General features: G+C 33.0%; 3 protein-coding genes across 4 annotated transcripts; 1 reads left to right on the forward strand and 2 right to left on the reverse strand.

Moving 5' to 3' along the window:
- On the reverse strand, positions 1 to 2,309 carry LOC132308890 (E3 ubiquitin-protein ligase RMA1H1-like). Its single transcript, XM_059807170.1, has 2 exons — positions 2,093 to 2,309; positions 1 to 948 (listed from the first exon to the last, which is right to left on the reverse strand). The coding sequence occupies exon 2, from the start codon at positions 891 to 893 to the stop codon at positions 153 to 155; it is 741 nt and encodes a 246-aa protein (XP_059663153.1). The 5' UTR covers positions 894 to 948; positions 2,093 to 2,309; the 3' UTR covers positions 1 to 152.
- Positions 2,310 to 17,688: 15,379 nt separating this feature from the next.
- Positions 17,689 to 22,301, reverse strand: LOC132308891 (riboflavin synthase-like). 2 transcript variants are annotated; one of them, XM_059807171.1, is made up of 2 exons: positions 21,359 to 22,300; positions 17,689 to 18,036 (listed from the first exon to the last, which is right to left on the reverse strand). In XM_059807171.1, the coding sequence occupies exon 1, from the start codon at positions 22,193 to 22,195 to the stop codon at positions 21,365 to 21,367; it is 831 nt and encodes a 276-aa protein (XP_059663154.1). In that variant the 5' UTR covers positions 22,196 to 22,300; the 3' UTR covers positions 17,689 to 18,036; positions 21,359 to 21,364. The 2 variants fall into 2 exon arrangements, with proteins under 2 accessions (XP_059663154.1, XP_059663155.1); XM_059807172.1 differs by lacking the exon at positions 17,689 to 18,036 and adding an exon at positions 18,653 to 18,859 and having other exon boundaries at positions 21,359 to 22,301.
- LOC132310046 (GPI-anchored protein LLG1-like) lies at positions 17,804 to 18,404 on the forward strand (the record flags this gene model as incomplete). The annotated part of the gene is made up of 1 exon (XM_059808288.1): positions 17,804 to 18,404. A coding segment is annotated over one exon (393 nt), but the record flags the coding sequence as incomplete, so codon positions are not given.
- Positions 22,302 to 27,083: the final 4,782 nt, after the last annotated feature.

Below are 27,083 nucleotides of genomic sequence, written 5' to 3' on the forward strand. Positions count from 1 at the left end.
TTTAAAACTAAATGACCGTATATTAGCAAAAGATACTCAAAAACTCTGATCTATTACATCTGGCCAACCCGTGTACATGGGTCATATTTTGTTTCTACTAACAATTTTTACAAGTATACAATGGGTAAGAAGAAGGAGAGAGATGGAAGTGCCTAGAACAAGAGAAAGCACAAAACCAAGCAACAAAAGAGGAAGAAACACACTCTGCTGAGCGATTTGTCCGCCTGCATTACTTGCCTTCTCATTCTAGGACTAGTGGTCCCTGCTAAATGATACGAGTTTGGATAAATATATAAAGCCGGTTCAGAGTTCCCAAAAAGCCTCTTATAAACCATTTCTCCGAACATGCCCATTGTGGGATGGGACATATTTGTCATTGTCGTGTAATCAAGGTCGAGCATGGGTGGTGGTGAAGCACGGCGGCCACCGCGAGGTTGCTGAGCTGGTTGGGAACTACTGGTGCTCATTGTCTGAACCCCCCCACAGTTGAAACCAGAAGGCCTCCGAGGTATCACTATACCAAGCTGGGGGGCTTTGTCTTCAGAGGAATTTGTGGTTCTGCCACGACCGTATAGTGGCACCACGGTTTTTTCGGAAACTTCAGCTTTGCATACAGGGCATTGTGGTGGTTGTTGCTCGTGGTTTTCATCTGACACACTCTGGAAATGAATCCATTTGTAAATGCAGGGCCAGCAATAGAGGTGCCCACACAGTGTGATCACTGGGTCTTGCACGGATTCTAAACAGATATTGCAGTCAAAACCACCGGACTGACTATTTTCAGACTCATCCACCACGGATGACCCAGATTTCCACTTCTCTAAGGAAGCCACATCTTTCACGTCAGAGTTGCTTCTTGACACAGCCTCTTGAAAGCACATTTCCATGGCCATTTTATCTGCTTTGTGAAGTCCGGTTCTTAGTTGCCGATGTCTTTCAAAAAAAAAGCTGTGACAGAAAAAAAGAGGAAAAAGGTTCAGATTTTGAACTCTTGAACACGCACAAAATTATTGGTAACCAAAACTCAATTAAAGTTAACAAGAAGAAGCTGAAGGTATTTCATGTTGTAGATTATTCAATTAACGATCTGTGTCCGTTTCACATGTCTGATTAATTTAAAAAGGGGCAAGACTAGAAGCAGATGTACTGATCAAGATTAGATTAATTAATCATTTAAAAGGTCTCAATTCCTTGTTCCAACAAAATTGAAAACACCTTAATTAATTAAGGAACAAGTTGCGTACAAGTAATAAGTAATAGACAGGGGCCCCAAAAAAAAACTATGTTAAAACAAATTAGAATTTTAGTTGATAATCAAGGACCTTTATCTACCTTATGAAGATGGGATCTTTGGTAGTTGAAAATTAGGTTAAACATAAATTCTGAAACACAAGCATCCAACCAAATTCTATTAAAACTTCACCATAACCTTTATCTGATCAACTCCCCTCATCCAGAAATCACATCATGCTGGCATTTAATTGTTAATGCATTAATTGAAAAAATCATCAAAGATTCTTCTAGAACATATACCTATGTTAGGTGCCCTCAAGACCACACGCTAATTTATGTCACAACAACACTAGATTGAAGACAAAAAGAAATCAACTTTTAAAAGGAGTATGTATTTTTATGAGTTGTTCTAGTTATGTCCATTAATAAAAGGATCAGGAGATATATTATTTCAATGAAGCCCTGAATATAATTCAGAAAATTTTCCGGGAAAAAATAATAATTCAGAGAAGTAGATCTGGAAAATAAAGAAAGGGTAATTTTTTTGGACGGAAAGTTAAAACCTCGACTTCATCAACCCAGAAAAATTAAAGACTTCGCAAAGACAAAAGAGGTAGCTATAACCATCAACAGTGTTGAAACAATAGATAATTTTTTGTTAATTTGGAAACTATTCATCAGAAAACAGCGAAGTTATCTGAGGCTCAAGAGATATAAAGCAGAGAACACTTCACAACGCAAGATTTACACTTTTTTTTCACTAAAAATGGGAAACTTTCTCTAGCAATCAAAGGAAACATACATAGACATACATCTACAGAGAGAAATAGTAAGGCATGTGGAAAGAGAAAATACAAACCTCGGAATTGGAAGACTGAAGGGAGGCTTTTGATAAATAAACTCTCCGCTTGCGTTGATTGAAGCTTCAACGGCGAATCTACTGGGCGTCTGAAGGAGGCGGAATGGAAATGATAACTGCTGGTTTTAGAGAGAGAGAGAGAGAATGGGAGTAATAGGTGAAGAGGGGGACGGAGGTTGCGTTGTAATAATGAAAGACACGAGTGAGGTGACCGTCTACGTTTAATACCCATATATATAGATATAGACATACATATGTATAGACTTCTAGTTGTCAAAAAAAAAAAAAAAAAAAAATGTATAGACTTCTAGAATCTAGACACTGCGATACCATCCCAGTTGACGTGGCACCTACTCGGTGCGCAGTGCGCGCCATTCACGCGACTCTATCTCTTCAACTTTTTTTTTTTCTTATTTTTTTATTTAGTTGGCTGTCCCATTCCCAGTTTGTTATAGAATATATATATATATGTAGTATATATAATATGGTATATATAACCAGTGCTGGTAAATGGCTTTCGCTAGATCCGTGTGGGTAGTCCACGGATTTGTTTTTTTAATCTGAACAGTGTTTAGGCCAACGAATAATACCATAAAACAAAAATGCCTATTAGTTTTTTTTTTTTTCTTTTGCATTAATTAATTTTTTTTCAATTTAAAAAGTTTTTTTCTTCGTAAACCTACCCGGTGGGGTTGGGAATTGAGAGTGAGCTCATTTAAATTGGGGTGTTGGCCATCACCACCAAATTGACAAGACATCTCCACATAATCGCATTACATATTACTCCTTGAGAACTCAATTTCTCATATCCTCAATTCAACATTCTTGCTCCCCGTTGCTCTTGAAATTCCAGCTTGGACCATTGCATCCTTAACTTATAATATAATGAAATATTCTTGTCTTAAAAAAAAATAAAAAATAAGTATCTCACTAAGGATTTCAAATTAGTAATTTTGACTCACAAAAATTGTGAATCAAAATTTTTGAAGTAGACAATTAGTATGAGACGAAAATAATATGATGTATGAAATATACACAATAAAATTATTAATGATATTAATATTAAAGTCAATTTTTACTTACATAAATGAGTAAATGAGTTATAATTGTTATAATTGTTCCACTTTTGTATCAGTATCATAATTATTTATTGAATCGCATTACTCTTTATTTTATTAAATTTTGAATGAGCTCGCAATAAATTGTATAGAGATAAGTCGATAATGCAATATCCCCTTTCATTTATGGCACATTGTTTCACAAAGTACCAAGTAGGGCTCGTGGATACCCAAGCTTGTTATTGGGGTGGTGGCACTAAGTAAAACAGCACACAGTACCTCTTCCCCCTGTTTTCATGGTTGTAAAATCTAATCATAAAATTGACAATTTACCTTGAATTCCAAATTGCCAATAATGGACTTGGTCTTAAACCAAAAACGGGTTCAAACAATAACAACCACAAACACACATTATTTAATAATACTAAGGGCTTCCAAATCAGTTGGCATAAGAATTTGCTGTTTTAAGCCGTTGGAAAATTATCTTTGACTGTTGCCCAAATTCAAGATGCACATTGTTTGAATTTAAACGGACAGATTCACACATTATTGACATTTCATTTAATTTCTTAGTTTTTTTGTTTTAGTACTACTTATATGTTTTGCCGTGGTTTCGGGTGTATTTTTCCAACTTCTAGTTGTTTCAGTTGGCCTTAATTTTCTTTTCAAAGTCACAATTTTGTTTTCTAAATTATCAAGAAATTCAAACCGACTCTTATTTTATTCAATCCTAATTTTTGTTGTGTTTTTTCAATATTCTGATCAAGCGTCATTATCACTTTTGCTATCTTAAGAAGGGAAACACGGTATATAACTTGTTAGTTATGGCAAAGCAAAATATAAATTGTGATGAGAGGACAAAAATCTTAGAAGAAAAAAACAAAACGATGTTTGGCAAAACTTTAAAAAAAAAAAAAAAGTAAAGATAGAAAACTTCTAGTGTAAAATGATTAATATTGAAATTTTCAAGTAGCTGAATCATTAGAAGTGAAAATATAAGAGTAAATTTATGAATTTTGATCAAATTTCCAAACCATATTTCACATAACGTTCCTCAACTTACAAACCGTTTATCAAGTTTAGTAAATAAAGAAATTGAATGACTAAAAATCTCAGTATAAGCACTTGGTTGAATTATCCCTCACCAAAATTCTATTCGTAAAATTATTTATGGAGTATAACATTAAAAGAAAAAGATTCATATTCGGTGAAATATTAATTTCAATACATCAATTTAATGCATCAAAAAACAATTATAATGCTATCTCATCTTTGTACAAAAAAGTTAGGAAAAAAATATATTTTGAATCATGTATTTTTGCAGTGACTTTTCAACAAGCAACAAGTGAAATCAATTACAATAGGAGGAGTAAAAATCATGAATTGATTTTTGGTGAGGCAAGTTGCTTTGTGCTTTTGCTTTGACCCCGAAATAAAAATAATGTTTTTATTTTTATGGTGTAGTCAATATTATTTAGAAGTTTGTTTGGTAACGTAAAATTGTTACAAGATTTGTAGAAGCAAAAACAAGAAAGCATGTTTGGTAAAAAGTGTTACAAGTTTGAAATTTTGAATGGTTAGTTAAAAATGTTATTTTAGATTTTTTATTTTTTTGCTATAGTGCGGTAACAAATAAAAGCATTATTTTGATACTTTTGATTTTGGCCTCAATTTTAAAAACGTTTCGATACTATTTAAAAATATAACAAATATTATCAAACATATTTTCTTCTTTTGCTTTGCTATAATATACCGGTAGAAACAAAAAAAACACAAAGTAAAAGCACTAGCCAACAAGTTGTTAGGGTCTGTTTGGCATAACTTTTACTTCTACTTTTACATCAAAGAAAAAGAGAAGTAGAAGCCATTAATTCTATTTGGCTTGTGTGTTAGTGTTTGGGAACTGCATTGTAGAAGAGCTTTTAATACTGTAAGAGTTTTTTTTATCTATTTGGCAAAAAGTTTGCTAAAACTTCTCTACTACTACTATAACTATTTTGCCCTTCATTCAATTTTATCAAATTTATTAACAAGCCATATATATATAATAATAATAATAAATAAAAAGATTGCAAAATTTTAAGAAATTTAGTAACTGTGTCTCAATATGCCATTAAAAAATCAATCAAATGAGCATTTTTACCATGTAAACCAAGAAAACAAGTCCAAAACAATGGTCTAAATAACAAAATTAAGTTATTTTTTACCATGTAAACTATTTTTACCAAGTTATTTTATTCACATAATGCCCATAAAATGATCTAAATAAAAAAATTAATTCTACTCTAAAGAAATTATTCCTACAGTCAATTATTTAATTATTTTCTTTCCTTGTTTTTTTTCAACATAATATATATATTTAACTTATTTTGTAATTGTTTTCTTCTATAGTGTTTTGATAAATTAAAAAAAGAAGGAAACTAAAAACAATGCTTTACTTAACCCAAAAAAAACAAAAAACAACCAAAAAACAACGCTTTCCATATAAGTTCACATTTTCCCAATTCAATTTTGAGGTGAAAAAAAAATTAAAGGAGGAATTTTATTTTCTTTATTTTGTTGGCAATGATCATCCATCTTTTATTATGCCTTAGTCTGGAGACTTTTTTCATAACCAACATTAAGTAAATCATATAATATATATACACATATTATATATATACACATATATTATCTGGATATACAATCACAGCTTCACAAGGAAAACTGAGACAAAATAAAATTGAAGAAAAAAAGTATATGATGGATGATAATGAATTTGAGAATAGGCATAAAAAATAAAAAATAAAAAAAAATAAAAAAGATTGTAACAGGCGCGCGCACACATATATATTGTTCTCATCCTTTAATGGCTTACTTAGGAGTCTGCAATTTAATAATATATTGGAGCTTGAACAACAAAAAAGAAAAGCCAAACAAGAATCTTCTTCTAGGTTTTCCTCTGGTTGAATGCTCTATTAGATCAATTTTTTGAGTATGAAGGGAATATGCAATGATATAAATATTTTTCTTTTTGAAAGATGAGATGCGAGATTGTAGAGGTGAGATCTGTAAATTAGAGTTTGGGAAGAAAAATAAAGGGACTTTTATAGGGATATGTTTTGAATTATATTTTTTTGTTAGGTAATAAAAAAGATACGCTTATTATTTAAAAAGTTTTATTAAAATATCAAAACTCTTTCGGTGTTGTTTTAAAAGAACGATTTGAAGAAACTAGGGTCCCAACTATTTCAAAATGCTCTTTCAAAGGCTTAAAACACTTCCAAAAATTTTATCAAACATCGTTCAAAATAACTTTTTAATTTAAAAAATTAAAAATAACATTTAAAAAGCCAATCTAAACGGCTTAGTATTTGATTGGAAGCTTCCAAGTGGAAGGCTCTCAGAAAAGGCCAGGAGAGAGCCAACAGATGGTAGAAATAGAAGAAGGCCCATTATTATAAATAGCCTAGCCCTTCTAGAAGAGAAGCGGGAAAAGATTGACGTGACGTCTGAGGTGGGGTGAGTTATGATTTTTTTTGAATTTTCTGCTGCTTGACGTGGCAAAATCAAACCGTGCAATGCAAGTGGTCCATTGTCCCTCACACGTTTATTGGAATGACTACCACTTTCTTGCTAACAGTTGGTCGGTTCAGTTACGTATATTGCCCCTTCTAGAATCGTCTTTAAATAATGGTAGAAAATCTCTCATTCCTTCTAGAATTTACCACCTTCATGGTTCCTTCTTCTGAATTTTGGTTTTTTTGACCACTTTCTTCGGATGCACCGAGTTTTAAGCTATTTCACGTGAAACTAAATCTGAATTTTTATTTTAATGTTATGATTTCTATGGAGACTTGGAGTTGAATTAGGTTCAATATTCATGACTCGATTTCATTTATATATTTTAAGCCATATATTTACATGAAGTAAGGAAAATACTTTTTAGGCCTATTACTAGTAATAAATATAAATTTTTTGACACTTCAACCTACATTTCATTACTTTATAAAGTAAATATACTTAATTTGAATTAGAGAATAAAATTCAATCAATTAAAAAATTGTTCAGACTCATACCTCTTGAACCCACGAAGCTTTCATAGAAGATTCATTTTATTTTACCTTTTTCATTTTTATCTGGCCTGAGTTTTAGTTTGGATTTAAAATTTAAAGTGAATTTTGAATTAGATCAAACCCAATCCATGAAAAATTTAGGCTGCCAAGAGATTTTTACGATAATTAGAGGCCTAAATTTAGGGATGTCAATTTTTACTGTCCCGCCGGAGCCCCGCCCTGTCCCGCCCGTTAATAATGGATATGGGAACATTTTTTTTACCGTTGAGGTAGGCATGGATACAAATTTAATACCTGTCACAGGTCACAGGGCGGGTAAGAGTTTAGTATACATATCCTAGGGGCCCCGCCCCACCCCGCTAAGCATATAACTATATTTAATATATATATATATATATACATAATATTAATAACTTATTTTAGCGGCTTACCCAGTTACCCATCTCTTACAATCCTAATATTAGTTGAAATTTAGAACTTCTTGTAATTTGGTTATATTAAACTTTTATTTTTGTTTATTATGTTCTCTGAATTATGTTATGTGTATTTTATTTTTTTATTTTTGTTGGGATACATAATTTCATTTATGTTGTGTCATTTCCAGACTTTCCACATTTAAATAGCAGGAGCTTAAGTTCTAAAAAGTGGGAGAAAAGAAATTGTTAGTGGGGCGGGCACGGGGGCACAGTATTTCCCAATGGGGCAGGGTTAGACATGAAAATCCAACCCGTCACGAGTCTTAGGGCGGGCATGGACTTAACAAAAATTAAAAGCGGCGGGGCGGGGCGGAATTTAGGGAAACCCGCTCCAAACCCGCCCCGTTGCCATCCCTACCTAAACTCTTCTTCTTGTTGACGATAGACTGATACTTATTATTAAAAAATTACTTTAATTTTTTGTAGATCTCAAAATTGTTTCAAATTTTTAATGTAATAATAAAAAAGGTTATAAATCTTGTCAGTGATCAACTCAATAGTAGTGGGCGACTAACTGGGGAGCAACACCAATATTGGAGCATAGCATGCTGAATGAAGCTGCCTTGACCTATTTCAAAAGCTTTTTGGTATTTTCTAAGACCATTATTAGCAAAACTCAGTGCCGAGCTTATTCAACACATGTTTGGTTCAATGTTTTTCAGAATAATTTTTTTAATTTTTAATAATTAAAAATCTTACAAAAAATATATATATATATATCTATTTAGTTGGAACTGAATGTACATTTTATGAATTCGTGAGAACTAATTTTACAAAGTGAACTAAACATGCCTGTAGCCTATAAAATCACAATGGTGGTCCATGACTTCAATTATTTTCAACCGTCCAAGAGTTTAATAAGTTGTGTACATTGGATCTAAAACAACTTAGGTCCACCGTACGCTAAGCCATGATCTATTGGTTACCACCTATACATAAAAACACACACACACACACACACACACACACATATATATAATGGTATATTTCCAATTATCGAGGACTACCATGTGTTCATCTATTTTTCTATTACTGTGTTATAGAAAATGTTTCAAGGTGGTTTTGACATTAAGACCTTAACTTTCTGCCATTTGACACCATTGCGCAGTGTAACCAAATTCACGTAGCACTGCGCGTGTTTTCTGAAAAGGCATCTAGTGTTCGATTTTCATTGGACAATGAAGAACTAATCAAATCAAATGTTGAACCCTTTATTTTTTTTTTCTTCTTCTAAGATTTAAAAAGATAAAGCTATGCCTCAGTAATGGAGTAGGATGGAAACGAAAGTAAAGAGAAGGAAGTGATGTAGCTTATTTTGTACATAATTTGATTCGAAATTTTCATAAATAAAAAAAAAAATGGAACGTAAATTATTATATTATGTTTATTATAAATCATTATATGACAAAACTCATTTTTATTAGTTTCAACCACGACAATCAAGTTAGGGCATTAGAAATTGTTGGATGTAGCTATCAAGTAGGGAGGTGATGGTTTAATATATTGAAGATGAGATCTGTTTGTTGATTGAACTTATGTATATGGAATTATGGATATGTTCCATCTAGTATCTATCTCAGAGTAGCTGTCAAAGTGCGTCGTCTCTTCCCGATTCCAAACGGAACTTAAACTCTCCAACACTCAAATTAACATACCAAAGAATATCAGTACAAAAGTCTCTTCTTATCTTCTTCACTTGCATAGTAAACCAAACGGTAGTTTATCTTTATGCATACCAAAATGGCTCAGGGAGGCAAGCGCGTTGTAGACCCGGATAGATCTCGGTCCCACAAAGGTTTGAAATTAAAGATCTTGTCTATTTCGTGATAAGAGTTAAATATTTACAGTCTCATAGCATCTTAATGGGTCTATTAAAATATTATTTTATGTAAAATATAATAAATTTTTTATTTTTATTTTTAGTAGTTTGTTAAGATACACTGCAACGTTCCTAATGTGTAAAATTATTATATATTTTACACAATTATCTTATATAGCCACATCAACATATATATTCCTTTTATCATGTCTCTATCCCATTCCATTAACTAATCAACCTATACTGATTGGTTGTTATTGAAAAATATATATATTTACATAAAAGGTATAAAACAACTTTTGAAATAAAAAATATGTAAATCTATTATGACACATATAAATATTTGGTAATTTTATTTTATTTTTTAAAAACAATTTAAGAGTATCTCTAACTGTTATACATATATATATATATGTATAACAGTTAGAGATACTCTTAAATTATTTTTAAAAAATAAAATAAAATTACCAAATATAATTTGAACGATGACAAGAAAAACAAAAATTAATAATATATATATGCTTGAAATTTTGGCATTGTTTTGGTTATTGCATGCTACATTCATGTCACAATCAAAGATATTTATTTGCCGCTATTATCTATGACATACTCCATTTGGAAGTAAGCGGATGGAAGTTGGACGGCATGTGATTGATCCACTATTTAATTTAACAAAGCATTACAATAATAATAGTAATAAATTAAGTAAATAGATAAAGTTAAATATGTGGTCATTCTCAAGTTAAATATGTGGTCATTCTCATGGGTTGCAACTTCATGTGGTAACGTGAATGAAAATTGCAGGCCTATCCCCCCTACACTCAGTTTGAAATGTGGTTCTAGGGTTTGACATATTTCCGTGATCATGTGGGAGACATGCCTTATGCTTTTTGCTTATGTTGCTCTTCCAACAAATACTAAACAAACCAAGTCACTCATTTTAAAATGATATATGAAAAGGATGTTTTTTAAATTAATAATAAATATAATATCATCATTTTATTTTGAAAAGTAGTAAATGTAGGCCACGTCAGTATTTAGTTTCTTTTTTTAAATTAATAATAAATATAATATCATCATTTTATTTTGAAAAGTAGTAAATGTAAGCCACGCCAGTATTTAGTTCCTTGCATGGCCTACATTTTTACTTTTGCAAAAATGTAGGCACACGTATATATTTACCATTTTGGTTTTTGTCCAGTTTCATATAAACAAACAACTTACTTTTGCAGTTGATATATATTTTTTAAGCAAAATAAAATATTTTTGTTCAGGCCGACTAAAGAAGTTGATGTGATACGACGAGACGTTACTATTTTTATGTCCATTAAAAAAAAAAGAAAAAAATTTGTTACAATTCCATTTGCTAGGTGAGTTTTACACTTTAATTTACCGATATCTTAAATCACATGATTTTCTTGATCATTCTTACGTTATGAGTGCACTCTCACTCTAACAATTTGCATAAGTTCTTACTTAAATCATCACTATTTATAACATAATTTTATTACTCTTACACTCCCGCTATCAAATTCGTTTTTACTCCCACTTTGCACATGACTTGGCTCTTATCAAAGACAACATAAGTAGATTAACCTTCCCGCCATCTAGAAGAAGGAAAATGATACAGTGAACCGGATAGCTGATTCTAAGGGTCAACTGCTTGTGGAGCACTGGATGCAACCATGTGGACAAACAGCGAAACTTGCCATTTACAATAAGAAAAATGATTGATACAATGAATCAAACAGCAGTCTCTCCTCGGGCATGCTATTTCGGTGCCCGGCGCAGAGTTCGGTGTTGGGTCACTCCATTTTAATGGAAATAATCTGTGTGTTCGAGGGGATCTGAATTCATGAATCAGTTTACTCCCATCAAGAGTTCTTAACTGCAGAATCTCTGTTCGAGGAGTATTTCGCAACCAAAAAATATATATACATAAAAAGTAGGCTGCCTTGATTATGATTTATCTATTTGGCTTATTCTACTGGATCTTACGGAGCCTACTCATGTACGACATGAGTTGGACCTGATCGGCATAGAATAAAGAAAAACAATTGATCACACATTGAACCAAACAGCAGACTCTCTGAGCCAATTTCTTGTGAGGCGTTGGATGCAATCATGTGGACCTAGAGAGTCGTCCGTTTGGTTCACTATGCTTATGCTATCCTTGCAACAAATACGACACACTCATGTAGTCGCATAAAAATATATATGAATCTATAACTTTTAATAATAGCCAAATCAATTGCCAATAACCCTCCCCTTGTATTTGTTATTTTTTTTAAATAAAAATTTGGATCAAAATGCGTACACTTCGTTTTCACTACAGTTACTTTAAAATTTTGTCACTAAAAGTGGCGAAATGTTACCAACATAATAGTGAAATTTGAAATATAAAACAATGAATCTTTGTTAAATTGGTAACATGTAAAGTATTGTAAAGAGACGTGCACCGAAGAGGATTTTGATCCCCAAGCTTAATGGACAAAATACCATTACCTAGTATAATTTGAACAAAATCGTCTCTAATTTCAATTCCAATTCCAATTCCAAAGAAACAGTTCCATGCAACCGAATATATCATCAATATTTAGCTCGTTTTCTCGAATTTTGGATAGATAACGCATTCGCCTGTCGATTGTAGTGTCTATTGCAATTATATATTTACAAAAATAGCAAACATTTTATTTTATTTTATTATTATTTATTTGAAATATAAAACAATGGATCTTTGATAAATTGATAACATGTAAGGTATTGTAAAGAGACGTGTACCGAGGAGGATTTTGATCCGCAAGCTTAATGGCCAAAATACCATTACCTAAGCATAATCTAATACTACGTATATTCAAATAACAGAGACATTTAACATAATAAAAATGTTACTGAAAATGACATGCCATCTTTCTAGTTTAAACCAGTAAGTAATCCCGTGAAAATAAATTAAAAACGTTGTCGGCCATGTGAGACTGAGAGTACACCATTTGGCATGTGCAAAATCATACTAGAATTTAACCTAACAATAGGCAGGCCACATGCATGAGCGGTTAGAGTAGTAGTGAGGTTCAATGCTGTTCAACCAACTATTCTTCTATCTTACTACTACTTCTTCTTGATAATAACATAACAACATTATTAATGAAGTCCTAAAAGCTTAAGCTACAAACTATACTACTTTGAATAATAATAATAATAAATATTCCAAAATATCAGAAAAATTTTCACTCCCTAATAATTTCACATGTTTGCCTTACCAAAGTCAGAGGGTTTGTCTATCTCAATGCAATACTAACATATTTAATTTTGGATGCTCATAAGATTTTTAACTCCTTTCCCGTTCAGATTCGTCACATTTATTATCAAATTCTATTTGCCAATCGAAAAGCCACAGTTTTTAAAATGGATCACAAATAGTCCACTTATTCATGTATAGGTCAATGCTTCTCTCACTGCTCACCCACTCTTAACAATCTAATAACAATTATTAGATTCAAAATAGAACTAAAGCGATAATGATTGATTTAGGACATTACAACTTTTTTTCATTTTGATTTTCAAAACAGAGCAAAGGAAATGAAATATGGGCCATAGGTTTGGTAGTTCGTGTAAGATTTGAACTTCTCTTTCTATTTGGATAATGCTTATCATAAATAAAAGCAATGTAGACAAGGACACTTTTGAAAGTAATCAAATTATAGCTGTCCTGAAAAAATTAATTATTGGGAAAAAGAAAAAGGAAAAAAGATGAGTTTATATACAGTTTTAGTAGGAATATTTGTGTTTGTCCAACATCAATAATAAAAAACCCAAAAACTTTAGTCTGAGTGCGTGTGTAAAAGGAGCTCGAGGACAGGCTCGTTAGCACCTTTTAAAATATGCACCAGCAAATTACAACTTTGAATTTTAGTTGACTCTTTTTATTATCTCTTCAATTTGATCCGCTCGTATTGGGATTTCAGCAAAATAATAAGCTATCAATAATAAGCATGGTGTGGGTTGTGTTATAATATCACTTAACGCGTTGCACGTCTGAGTTTGAATCTCAGACTTGAAATTGATGGACCAACAACAATGATAAGAAGAGTAGTATATCTTGATATATATATATATATATGTTCAATTTTAAGGCAAAAAAAAAATGATGAAGAAGAAGTTAATTATAATGTTTGCGAGCAGCTAAGGCAAACCACCCTAGCAGAGCAGAAATTATTATCCTAAACATTCATACTAATTATTTTGAAAGATTGTTTAAGTTTATATGTGAATATTGAATTGTTTAATTGTTATTCAGATATATAATCATCTATTTAAAGTGCCTGAATGTTAATATAATTTAGTGGTATGTTTTTTTACCTCTAAACGTGAATTCAATCCCCATAAAGAAAAAGAGAAGACAAATAGAATGTGAGTTTCCTCCATACAAGAAGACGACATTATTGGAGTCCTTAGAGTGGGTGGGTGTTAACATCAAGAACTAACCTTTAATGTGAGCGGACAAATGGGCAAATATTCAACCCAAACCAAACCAAACCCTTTTAATTGTTCAACCAAAAAGCAAAGAACATTATCAAATGCATGTCTTATTTTCTACAAAATGATATCAATAAATACCATCAAACACACAAGCAAAAGGAATGGCAATCAAATCTGCTCCACATGTATACCTCGACCTCCACTTCTGGTGAGAAAATTTTGAACAGGAAGCCAACACAATTTGTCTACTCAGTTTAATGACTCTTTTGCCACGCAATTATTTTTCAATCCACGTCAGCAACAAACTCATATTCCCCAATGGGTTCTAACATGTGATAAATATTTGTGGACCAGAGGGTTCCCCACCAAATCAGATGTTTGAACTCCCAATTTCCACATCACGCATTCACAGAATAACATTTCTTCTTTTCCCATATTTCCATTACCTTGACAAAATATCATAAACAAACAAATGGGCCAATGTCAATCAGCTATGCAATATTGGGCCTATATTTCAATGGCTTTTTCAACTCGGTCTTGTCGGCCCAGATACGACTGCAGAATTGCCTCCCTAAATCCACAAGTTATAGGACTAATAGTGGGCCTCTTATACAACTAAATTTGGGCTTCAAAGGCCTTTTTTCCCTCAATAGATGCTATGCTGTCCAAGGCCTTTGTGAAATTAAAGATTTTGGGGTCATTGTCCAATACACCTGAAATAAAGTCAGGAAAATTGGTATAACTGAGTGGATATGCTGAACTATTAAAAATAGGTTAAATTTTGAGATCACGAGAGATTACGAGATCAAGCGCACACCCATTATAGGGCTGCAAATGAGTCGAGCTCGCCTTAAAAAAAAAAAAAAAAATTAAAGAAAAGCTTTAGATCTGTTTTCAACTAATCAAATATGGAATCCATGAATCCATCACTGCATTTCTTTCACTAGGCATCTTCCTCTGATCTCATTAACACTAAATGAAATTGAGACCTCATAAGAGAAAAGAAACCCAAAAAAGAGATTTGAGACACAGAAATCTGTGGATACCGTCACTGATGAGCTCTGCTGAATTGAAAGGGTTTAGTGAGCCAACCAGTAAGAGAGGAAGAAGGACGCTTTGTTGGAACTGAAGGTCACTGGGCGAGATCTGTTGCGGCTGGATGTGGGATAGGATGTTATCTCAAATAGTCAAATGTAATAAATGGTTGATACATACATAATATAAATGTGATGATAGGGTAAATAAGTTAAAAGAATTTGGGCTTAATGAAGAATTAAGTTGGGCTTATGAACACGCAATTTGTATTAAATTTATATTATATGGGGTAAAAAAATGGTAAATTTTTTTTTAAAAAAATAAATAAATAAGCCTTTCACTAAGCAAGCGTGCTCACAAGCCTAACTAGCCGAGCTTGGCATTGCTCAAGCTCGGCTCGTTTATTAAACGAACTCCAAAAATATGTTCAAGCTCGGCTCCTTTACTAAACGAACGAGCCCAAGCAGAGCCTAAATTGTTCATGAACAGTTCGGTTCATTTGCAGTCTTAATTACAGTTGATATTAAAGTCTGACCAAGTGCTCCTAGCCTAGAGGTGTTCAGGTCTGTCACCCCGAGTAGGCAAAGTGGAATCGCAACGAGGGTTTTACAATTTCGGATAGAAAAAAATGGTAGAGGTGTTCCATAACGGTTCCTGATAAAAAGTGAAATGAATATATACTCAAATACTTAAGCTTTTGGATTAAAACACAAACATCTAACCTGTTACACACACCAAATTAGGCAAATTATACAAACCAAACCAGGCTAACTGTGCACTTATAACAGCTCAACTTTTCATGAAAAAAAATGAAGACACTACGAATCTCAATCAGGCTGTTTATATAGTTATGATCATGGAGAACCTAAATTTCAGGAACTATTTCATGTATCATTTTCTTATTGTATCTTAAACTTGTTCGTCTAATTTATTTTCCTTACATCACTTTTATTTTCTTTTTTAATCATATATAAAAAATCATTTCACTTTACGTTAGATACACCGTACATATCATACTCTTCGGCATTAAACCACCATGCAATTTTTTCCTTGCACTGCCGTGAATTCGTGCCTTGAAAATATTATATAAAATCTGAAATGATCACATGTAAATTTTAAGAATTGAGTATACCCATATTTTTATCATCTATAAATGACGAGTATGCTTGGAACTAGATTGTTAAAATTATTTATACTACCAACAAATGCAACCATATACAGAGTAAAATATACTTGTATACAGGGACTGAGCCAGTATAGGACCGGGCACGTGCCCCTCTAATTTTTTTTCTTTCCTTATTTGATATATATATATATATATATATATATATATATATATATATATATTCCTATAATATTTATATATTTTTTAAAAATGTGCAAAATTGTCCCGTGGAAATTTCTTCTTTCCTAAACTATATATGTTTCCTTAAATATTTTTTCTTAAATTGTTTCATTATATTATATATATATATGTAATTTATTAATTTATCTCATTCTAAAATATCAATTTCTCTATATACTCACCTATGAAGAGACATAGCCTATGTCTCTTCGTGCATATATATTTTCATAAATAATAATTTATATGTATTTAGAATACAAACAAAATTTCTTACTCTGTCCCTTATGTAAAGTATTAACGCTGACAGCTTTACAGGGCGCTTTCTAACCATAGCCGCACCGTAAATTTCTGCAACTCTTTCTCCGTGTCTCCCTTATTTCTCTCTCTCTGCATTTTCTCTCTCTAACTTCTTGTTATTAGTTAAAGCACTATTAATGACCAATATAACCGTAAATTAATAAATGAATAATAAAAGAAAAAGGGTTCTTAATTTCCAACTGTCAGAAGGTCCCGTACCGGTCGATCGAAGACGGTCGATCATCTTTGAACAAAAAATGTTGTTCAATCCATGTTTATCTTTGATCATCTTCTTCCTTCTGGCTGGCTTGGCCTCATCAAACTCCATTTCATGTAATTTATATTCATATATGTATATATACGCATGGTGTATGAATCAATCCACTTGTTACTTCGTTTGATTTGATGAATTTATATATACGTGCAGATGAAATCTTGGGGTCTCATGGATCCACGGGCCGTACACTTCTTCAGGCCAAAGCAGGTTCAAATCTCTCTCTCCGTTTGGTTCCCTAGAAAACATAGGAAAATAACCAAACTAAAATGCTGCTGTCCATTTGATCATTAAATGGGAGCTACAACAAATCTTATTTTTGCCTTGAGATGAACCCTTTTCCTCGAAAACAAAACAATGTCTGGGACTTCGATTTCTATTTCACTTATTATTATTGTTTTTTGATGATTAAATAGTGTTTCTGAAAGCCTAATAAATATCCATCTAATATTCATAGCTTCGAAAGTCCAAAAATCAAAAATATTTTTCGAAATTCTGCAGCATATTTTTGATTTCTAGGTTTTCATAATTCATTACATGTTGGGACAATTGAGTTTAGGATATATTCTTATACTACCGAGTATTTTAAAGCATACCTTTTTTATTTTTTATCATTATATGTCAAAAACAAAGAAATCAAGACCAAAATTTCACTCTCCATATCTATCAATTGCAATATCAGTGCTCAAGAAAAAAAACCAAGAAAACAGATATTTAAATTTCTTTATTTTTAGTGCGTGTATATATATATATTGGGGTGAGAGCATAATATCATCTTCATTAGATTATATTAAAAAGTGGCTAAAAATTCATTGCAGCTATTAGAGAGGGTTGAGTTAGCTACTTAGCTCTAAAAGAGTCCTGCTATGATATTGTCTTCAAATTTTGGCAGGTTGCTCTGTAAACTTTGAGAATCAGAACTACACAGTCATCACAAGCCAGTGCAAAGGACCCCAATACTCACCCAAACTTTGCTGCGAGGCCTTCAAACAATTCGCTTGCCCTTTTTCTGACCAGATCAATGACCGAAAGAACGATTGTGCTTCCACCATGTTCAGCTACATAAATCTTTATGGGAAGTACCCGCCAGGCCTGTTTGCCAATCTCTGCAAGGAAGGGAAGGAAGGTCTTAGTTGTAACGGCACTGAGAGCACATCCATGAAAAATTCTGCAGACACGAAGAGTGGCGCTGTTGTAGAATGCACTCAGTCCCCAATGCTGATGCTCACAGTTGGCTTCCTGATGTTATTCTTCAAGATTTTTTAAAGGATAATCCTTTACTGAAGACTACTTTCATCAATCATTATATACACATAAACATATATATCACACATACATATATAGTTCTATATGTTTTTCTTGTGTCCTCTTACAAAATTGCAACTCTCATGAAGAGGTTTGATGTAGTCTCCTGAACATTCTAAGGTAACTAACTAGTAACATTAATATCAATTAATGAACCACACAACACCAATTCAACTTCCTTCACTAAGTGCTCAACAATATCATCAACTGCTAGATGGCATGTTGATAATGTCTGCAATTGCCAACTTTATTTTTTATTTCAATAAGTAAATTTACTCGCACATGCCCCTCCTGGAGATTGAATCATCAACCTTCCCTTGGAGAGGTGGAAGACATACCACTCGAGCCAAAGCAGAATCAGCTACGTAGTAATTTATCCCCAAAAAAGAAAATGAAGCAAAGGATTATCGTACAGGATAAAACAAATTTACTTGCAGTAACCTTTTCTCATTTAGAATAAATAAGCAATCAATACAGATAAAAAAATGGTGAATTTCACTACACTGTACTACTTTTTCAATAATGCATAGATAAGGCAATTGAGAATATGCAATGAACTAGGTACAACATATAAATATACATCATCGAGCAAACCTTTCCCTGTATAACCAGAATCAGCTTCCTCTGCCAAAAACTACAATATTAGTGCTTGAATTTATTAATGTTTGAACACTTCAACATCAACCATTACAAGTTATGTCCTAATAATTGATTGCACTCAACAATTCCACATCATGGTTTCTGCAGTTTAGTTCACACTTACTACAGAAGCTAAAATGGTTAATTTTTTTCTTCTTTTTTTTTTTGTTAAGTAAAAATAAATCAATCAATGCTGCACCCATGACTTGAATAAATTTAACATTACAATTTTGTGCATGCTTTGATTTCACAATGAGTTCATCTAGATGCCACTCAATTCCCCCACAATGACTCCAGAATGAACATAATAATCACGATTACACTGACAATGTATTATGATGCCAACTCCAATTGGCTCCCATAGATTAACACTCCATATCGATACAGTAGTGACAATTAGCTCATCGATGAAATCCACTCTTCATATGTTAGTGTCATCTCCATAAAGCAGTAGTAGTTAGAAAAAAGAATTTTTCTTTGGTAATAAAAATTTTGACCAAGAATAAGGAAACGGGGAACTAAAATATTCTAATAAAATTAGGCATTGCAATTATTTATTTAAAAAAAAAAAAATGTTGTTTTAAGTTGAAGATGCCATAAAAAAGATGAAAAGAGGAAAAATTGTATCTCAATTAAGGCACGGAATAGTGTGGTAGATAGTTGTATTTTGGTACCTTACCAGTAAGCTTTTCAATTTGTTTTAAATTGCCAAAAAAATCAGACCATTTTAATTAAGCATCACTCCACAAACTGAATTAATGTTCCAGAACACCATACTTAATGCATTTACACGTATACTTCTTATCCACTTTTCACTTCCAGCTATCCGTCCGAACTATCACCTCCATTACAGATTGTTGAGTTTGACAATGTATAAAGATGAATGTCAGAATAAGAACAAAGCAAAGATGGAAAGGATAATGAGAAAAAAAAAAAAAAAAAAATTATTATTCTCTCTCTAAGGTTCCTTTTTGAGCAAATAACATCCATCTCTTTTAGTTTGGGTATATAAATCCCATAAAATTTTAAAATGTTGCAAACTAGGGCTTGGGCTTTTCAGCAGTGAACCGGTACAAAATATCCGTTAACAAATCGTGTGCCTTGCAAATGATTAATTAATTGTATTACATATGTATTATACATATATATGTGGTCATATAGTATGTGTGTGTGGGTGTTTATATATATATATATAACTTGGAGAAAAAATTGTATCTTTACAAGAGGTGATTTTTGAATTGGAGAAAAATTGTATCTTTACACCCACACACATAAATACTTATAAATTACAAATATATTACAGTATAAAACTATATATATATATGTATATATACAGAATGAACAGACATTCATGATTGTCAAACTTAATGCCAGATTTACTTAATTGGAAGCTGCTGACACTCTTTATGCCGGCGCTACTAACTATAGCTTAGTAGAGCATTTAATAAAGAGTTGACCGCTACTTAAGAACCGAAGGTGGGGTGATATCACCAGCTTGTAAATAGAAAGGGGGCAGCTCTGAATACAAAAAAGAGGCTAATTTGGAAGTAAGGCAACTCCCAGATCCTTTTAGTGGTTTAGTAGTGGCCGGAAGAGGCCGAGGAAGCAGACCCCTACACTTACAAAGATAAAATCAGACCCAAACCTAACAGATAAGGGTCAAAATAAAATAAAACATACATCACTGAGTGTTAAACAAAACAAACAAGTCTTGCTGAAAGTTGAAACTCATCCCTGAGATGTCCAAGACTTCCCAGCAGATAAGGCCTGGCTAGTTCAGTAGGAGCAAAAGGCACAATCTGATCTATGACCACCCTTTCTTTAGTTCCAGATTGAATTCAGGAGTGAGCATTAGGGAGTTTTCAGAACCTATAGGGGGTTATATGTCCTATATGCATACTACAGGGGTGTTAAATTGCTCGTGACCCTTTATATATCAGCAAAACCCTTCATAAGTTAGTTTACTACTAGAAATAAGTGAAACCCTACAAACTTAATAACTTCATACTTATATTGTTTGCGATTTTAATCTTAGGCCAGCAAGATGAATAATATAAAGCAAAACAAAAGAACCGTTACTAAGAGAAAAAAAAAAAAAAAATTTAGCGAGGAAGTGAATTCTAAATTTAATATAAAGCAACAATTCCTTTCAGAATTAACTATAAAAAATCAGAAATGAGTGCAACCTCCAAAAGAGGAATATGAGAGGAATACATTTCCTTGTTCTTTTTCATTCTTTTAATTATTTTCTTCGGTTTGGGTGAAGGCTAACTAATTCAAGGCTGCAAACATCAAAGAAATGCAATTACCAATTTTCCATTTTTATATTAATTGGTTCGAGTGTAGCCATAATTTGAAGAAAGAGACATTCAAAATAAGATTATCAAAAATGGACAAGGGTAGCAAGAGAACCACACAAAATACATCAAATAGAAATACATCAATTCTGAGAAGGACACAAATATTAAACCACATTCTTTGTACCTCAGATCATGAAGATTTGATAGCATTGACAAACCCACTACTGAGAAGTCTCTCCACATACTTGCCAAGTATATCCACCTCCAGATTCACCTTCTGCCCAACTTTCTTCAATGGAATCACCACCTTCTGTTGAGTGTAAGCCACCAACATAAAATTGAAACATTCCTCTTCATCAAACACCTTCACCACAGTCAAACTAGTCCCATCCACAGCTATAAACCCCTTCGGAACGATATACTTCAACAAATCCGACGACGTTTTAACCTTTACCCACAATGAATCCCCTTCTGGCTCTGCCTCCACAATCTCACCAGTCCCATCAACATGTCCCTGCACAAAATGACCACCCATTCGCGTCGAAGGCTTCAATGCTCTCTCTAAATTGACCAACGACCCTGGCAGGAGCTCAATTAGCGACGTTTTTCTTAGGGTTTCGGGAGATAAGCCGATGGTGAAATGGGACAATTGGGTGTCAAATTGCGTGACTGTGAGGCATGTTCCGTTAACGGCGATGCTGTCGCCGAGATTGACGTCTTCAAGAACGGTTTTTGCGTGGATTTTCATGGTGAATCCGCCGTCGTCGGCGACACCCAGTTCCTTGATTTCACCCATTTCTTCGACGATGCCGGTGAAGAGTGATCGGACTGGGTTCTGTCGGGGTTTAAATTGGAGATTGGGTTTGGTTTTACAGGTGGTAAAGAGACGAGAGAGTGGTGGAGGTTTGAGATTGGGGGTGAACTTGAGGTGGGTATGGGAATGAGTATTACGAACGCTGAAGATTGGGGTTTTCGTTGGAATATTTTTTAGGGTTTTGGTGAGAGAGAAAGAGATTGCCATTTTCACTTGTTTGGTTCGTTGATAAGAAAATTGTCTTTCAGTTTTTTTCAATTGGAAAATTTTGGAGACAAAGGTAGATGGAAAAAAGCCTAAACCCTCTTAAAATCAATACCTTTTTCGAAAATACCTTTTCAAAGCGCTTTGCTGCGGTGCAAACGATGACCTTAAACGATGTCGTTTGGGAGCAAGTAAAGTGTCTAAAATAAAAAAAAAAAAAATTATTAATTTTAAGGTTCCGTTTGTTTGTTTAGATGTAAAAATATTTTTTTGGGTATTTGATTGTCGTAAAATATTTATGAAGAAAAAAAATATTAAAATTTAACAAAAATAATTTATACATTAATTTTCAACAAGTTATTTTACATATCATGACCATTAGATTCAACCTTAATCAACTATGACATTAATATTTGTCAAACAAGGAAAGAGTAAAAATAAAAAAATATTTTACTTGAAAAAAATATTTAAAAAATATATATATATTTACGTCAAAACAAATGGAGCTTAAAGATTTTTTTTTTCCCCTTTTTTTCAAGTAGTTAATTGCATTCCTTCCCACATAAATTTTGTATGATAACATTCATTTTAAAAAGAGTATGCTACAGTATTTGCTTACTATTTGTTGTTCAAGGTTTATCGTAACAAATACACAAAATGTGAACTGGTGGATTAATGTGGAGGTCAATGATTTAATACAAGTATATTGTACTTAGAAAATTACAACATAAATACTGATTTAAAAAACTAGAATAGTGAACGGAAAATCAGTTAATTTTGTGGGCGTATTATTATTATTATTATTATTTGGTTTGTCAAGACTCAAGACCTCACAATGAGTAGTTGTACAAAAACCAAAAGTTTAGACCAGTTAAACGTGATATCCTCTCTTTAATCTCTATTAGATTACTTGAGTTCCCATTGCTTGGTCCATTAGGTATTTTACATAAACATTGTCATCTTTACTGAACCAGGAAGAGAGAATTACAAAAATGCCCATGGTAAATGCATCAGAAAGTCCCTAACCATTCACCTTCTATTGCAAATCCATTTACTTAAGAGCCCCGAGTTATTCCTTTTCCAATTCCCCACCTCACTCTTGTTTGGAATTCATTCCACGCATGCATTCTAATTAACTGATATATTAATTTTCTTGAGGAATTCCAATAGACTCTCTCATCCATCTATCCATTATAAATAACCCCATCTACATTCTCCCTTTTCACTCAAAATTGGAATCATGCCAAGTGGTGCAAAGAAGAGGAGAGCTGCCAAGAGAAGGCAGCAAAGAGAAGCCGACATCAAAAGTTCTTCTGATTCTAAAGGTCAGTATTTCATCACTTTCTTTTACAAATCGCAGGCAATATGTAGAGAATTTTCTCACTTAAGTTTGATAAAATGAAAGTAAGTTCTTTTGTTTTAAGATATGTAGGAGAAATAGTGGCACTTACATTGTGTATTTGATATTTATTTATTGTGAACTTTTTTTTTTTTATTTAGATTTTTTTATTTCTATTGTGTCTACATTATAAATAATGGGCATCTGTAATTGTGTGAGTTCTTTCCTTTATTAGGATTGAGTTGTGTTACTGGCTCTCCTGCAATTGATGATGCTAATGTTTTGGTTTCGGAAGATATTGCTGTTGATGATTTGGCTAAACCAGTTGTCACTTTGGATAAAGATGTTGATGAATTGGAGTCGAAGGAAAATGAGGAGAAAATTGTGCATGAGAATATTTTGGATGAACCACATTCAGTAATGGAAAACCCGATTGTTGTTGAACTGGCTAAACCTATTGGTCTTTTATCTGAGGAGGTGAGTAATATCACTTTGGCTAAAGATGTTGCTTCTTTGGAGAAGGAAAACGAGGAGAAAATTGAGCATGAGAATGTTTTGGAAGAACCACATTCGGTTATGAAAAACCAGATTGTTGTTGAACTGGCTAAACCAATTGTTGATCTATCTGAGGAGGTGAGTGATATAGATGTTTTTGTGACTGAAAATGTGGCAGAGGAAAATATTGAACAACTGTTTACTTCACTACAAGTGAACATTTTGGAAGAACCACATCCAGCAATGGATACTTTACTTGTGGATGGTTTAGCTAATCTTGTTGTGACTTTGTCTGACGAACCACATCCAGCAAGTGATACTCTACTTGTGGATGATTTAGCTAAGCTTGATGTCACTTTGTCTGATGGGGTTAGCGTTGATTATAAAGTAACTGAAGATGTGGTTGTGTTTGGGTTGAAAGATAATGATGAGGAAATGCAGCAATCTGTAAATGAGAATATCTTGGTTGAACCAAATTCTGTTGCGGATGTTACTGTTGTTGGTGATTTGGATAATAGAGTTGCAGCTGATGTAACCAATGTTGACGGTGTTATTGAAGATGTGGTTATTTCAGGGTTGAAGGAAAATGAGGAGAAATTGCTGCCATTATTGCTACTTGACATTATGGATGAACCATGTGAGATTGTAGCAGAGTTTAATGAAGCAGTAGATGTTTTAAAAGCTTCAAGTGAAAACGATGAGGAAACCAATGATGTTGGGTTAGTAATTGGAGACGTGGTTAGTTCAGGGTTGAAAGATTTTGAGACTGTGTCGGAATTGAATGAAGCTGAATATGTTTTAGAAGCTTCATATGAGAATGTTTCAGCTACTATTGGTTTAGTTTCTGAGGAAAATGAAGATAAAAATTTGGATTCTCCAAGTGCTGAAACTAGTATTGGTACGGAGCTTGTTATTGAATCTGAACATAAGGGCCATGAACCTGAATGTGCTCCAGAACAGATACACCCTGATCAATGTGCTCTGGTATGTGACCATGATTCATATAAATTACTGTTAAATTTGTTTAAATTTTCATTTTTACAATATGGTTAATGTCGTATTAATATTTCAAATCCTGCAGCATTGCACTTTTTATCAATGGATCAGCAAGGAATTAAACAAGACTTCTACCGCTGAAGTGAACAGAGCAGAAGATGTTTTCAAGAGTATGAGATGTCTTGAGCAGTTGGACCGTATTAAGAAATTAGCTGAAACCGAACTGCAAGTTGCTGATAAAATGGGAATGCTTCTTCGAAACTTGCTTAATGATCTTAATTCCTTTAAAGTTACAGAAGGAGAAGGATTAAGTACTAAAGAGATTTAGGGTTGATATAATTTGTTATCTAAGCAGGAAATGATTGGAACTAGGACCTATATATATGTATGCTTCTACTATATTGATGTGAAAAAGAACAGTCAAATTTGTTTAAATTTTCATATTATTTTGCTCTTTTGTCAATGATACTCTCTTCATCTATATTTTACTTTCACATCTAATGTAAGTCTGAGTTGTGACTTGTGGGATAGTGTATATTACCCAAGTTAATTTTAGCACCCAAAATTATGCAATTGTAGAGCGGAAAAACTTGTTGGCAAAAAGAGGGACAGTAAAATCACAAAGTAAAATAAATAACGAAACGTTTTTATAGATTCTTATTCTTTTCCATTCACAAAAGGGATAAGAGAGTGACTCTGATTAAAAATGAATTTTAAAGAGAAGAAAAAATTGAATGTAAAAAGCATCCTGCAGTTGAGAAGTATTCCAGTTAGTGTATATGTCAACATTCTTGTCATATCCTACTAAGCACTCTTCATCTATATCCCCTTTAGCCTTTCTTGAATCTGCTCTTTTATTAATCATAGATCGGTGGTGGCTGCGACTTCATTATTATTATTATCATCATCATCAACGGAACTAACATAACTTGTAGTTGATTTCTTATTCTGTTCTGGCAGGAAGTACACGGGTGTGGTAAACGTACTTTTCTTATTCTGTTTATTAACAGAACTTTTATTAGTCTGATCCGCCAGTAAGCACACCGGTGTTTCAAACATGGACTTTCGCTTCCATTCTTCAACATCAATATTGCAATCTAAGCAATCTACACCTGCCATGGCTAAAGCTTCAAGAGAAGCCATGGATGAGAGTATATTGCTTAGAAGACAAAGAAGCTACAAAGAGTTGTAACCCATTAACGAGGGTATAGGCTTCTCTTGTGCTAGAATTTTGGTTGGATTGAAATTGTTCAAGACTTTAGAATTTTGAACATGAAAGAGTTTCAATAGGATTCTTATCCCAAATATTTTCAGTTTGTCTTATAGACACGGATTATCATCACATGCGATTTAATTGCGAAAGAAGAACATCATTTACAAATTACTCAATGATTATTACAAAAAATGATTGGCTTCAAATCACTAAACAGTCATCACAACAGTTGATAGATAAGACATTGCAATTTGACAGGTAGGGTGGCAATCTTTATCACAGCACTGCAAGTCTGCAATGGAAGTGGTGTAAACATTGTCAATTGAATCAATTTTGACACAAATAATCACTACACCAAAAAAAAATGGTAAAGGATTGTGTGTGTCAGTGTGTGTGTGATGCCAATTACGAACACAATCAAGCTTAACTTTGAATTGATATAATTAGACATTAATGACCTTGTGAATCTACTTATAATGATTTTGATCTCCTTATTAGACAGACTATATAGATCAAATTACAAAGCCTTGTAGCTTAGTGCTCTACATCCCCTAACATCAAACTAATTCTGTGCTATGAGTTCTTAGGAAAGGTATGATATTCACCTCCAATTACGATGAAAAATTCATGTCATACAAAAAAAAAAAAGTTCTTATGTAAGTTTTAGCCTTCATATAGAGATCAGAGGTCGGAGCATGTTGCATTTTGGGCTTGCAACACTAGCTACCCAGAAACACCGTTCCTATCAACAGCCTACCCTCCTCCTCAGTCCACCAACATCAATACACACAGATTGAATACATGTGATAAGAATTTACAAGTTTCTAATAATTATTGTTTTTACAGAA

The sequence above is a fragment of the Cornus florida genome, unplaced genomic scaffold (assembly GCF_030987335.1).
Source record: "Cornus florida cultivar Cherokee Brave unplaced genomic scaffold, ASM3098733v1 CherokeeBrave_3.0.0_Hap2_Chr05, whole genome shotgun sequence".
Classification (NCBI taxonomy): Eukaryota; Viridiplantae; Streptophyta; class Magnoliopsida; order Cornales; family Cornaceae; genus Cornus; species Cornus florida.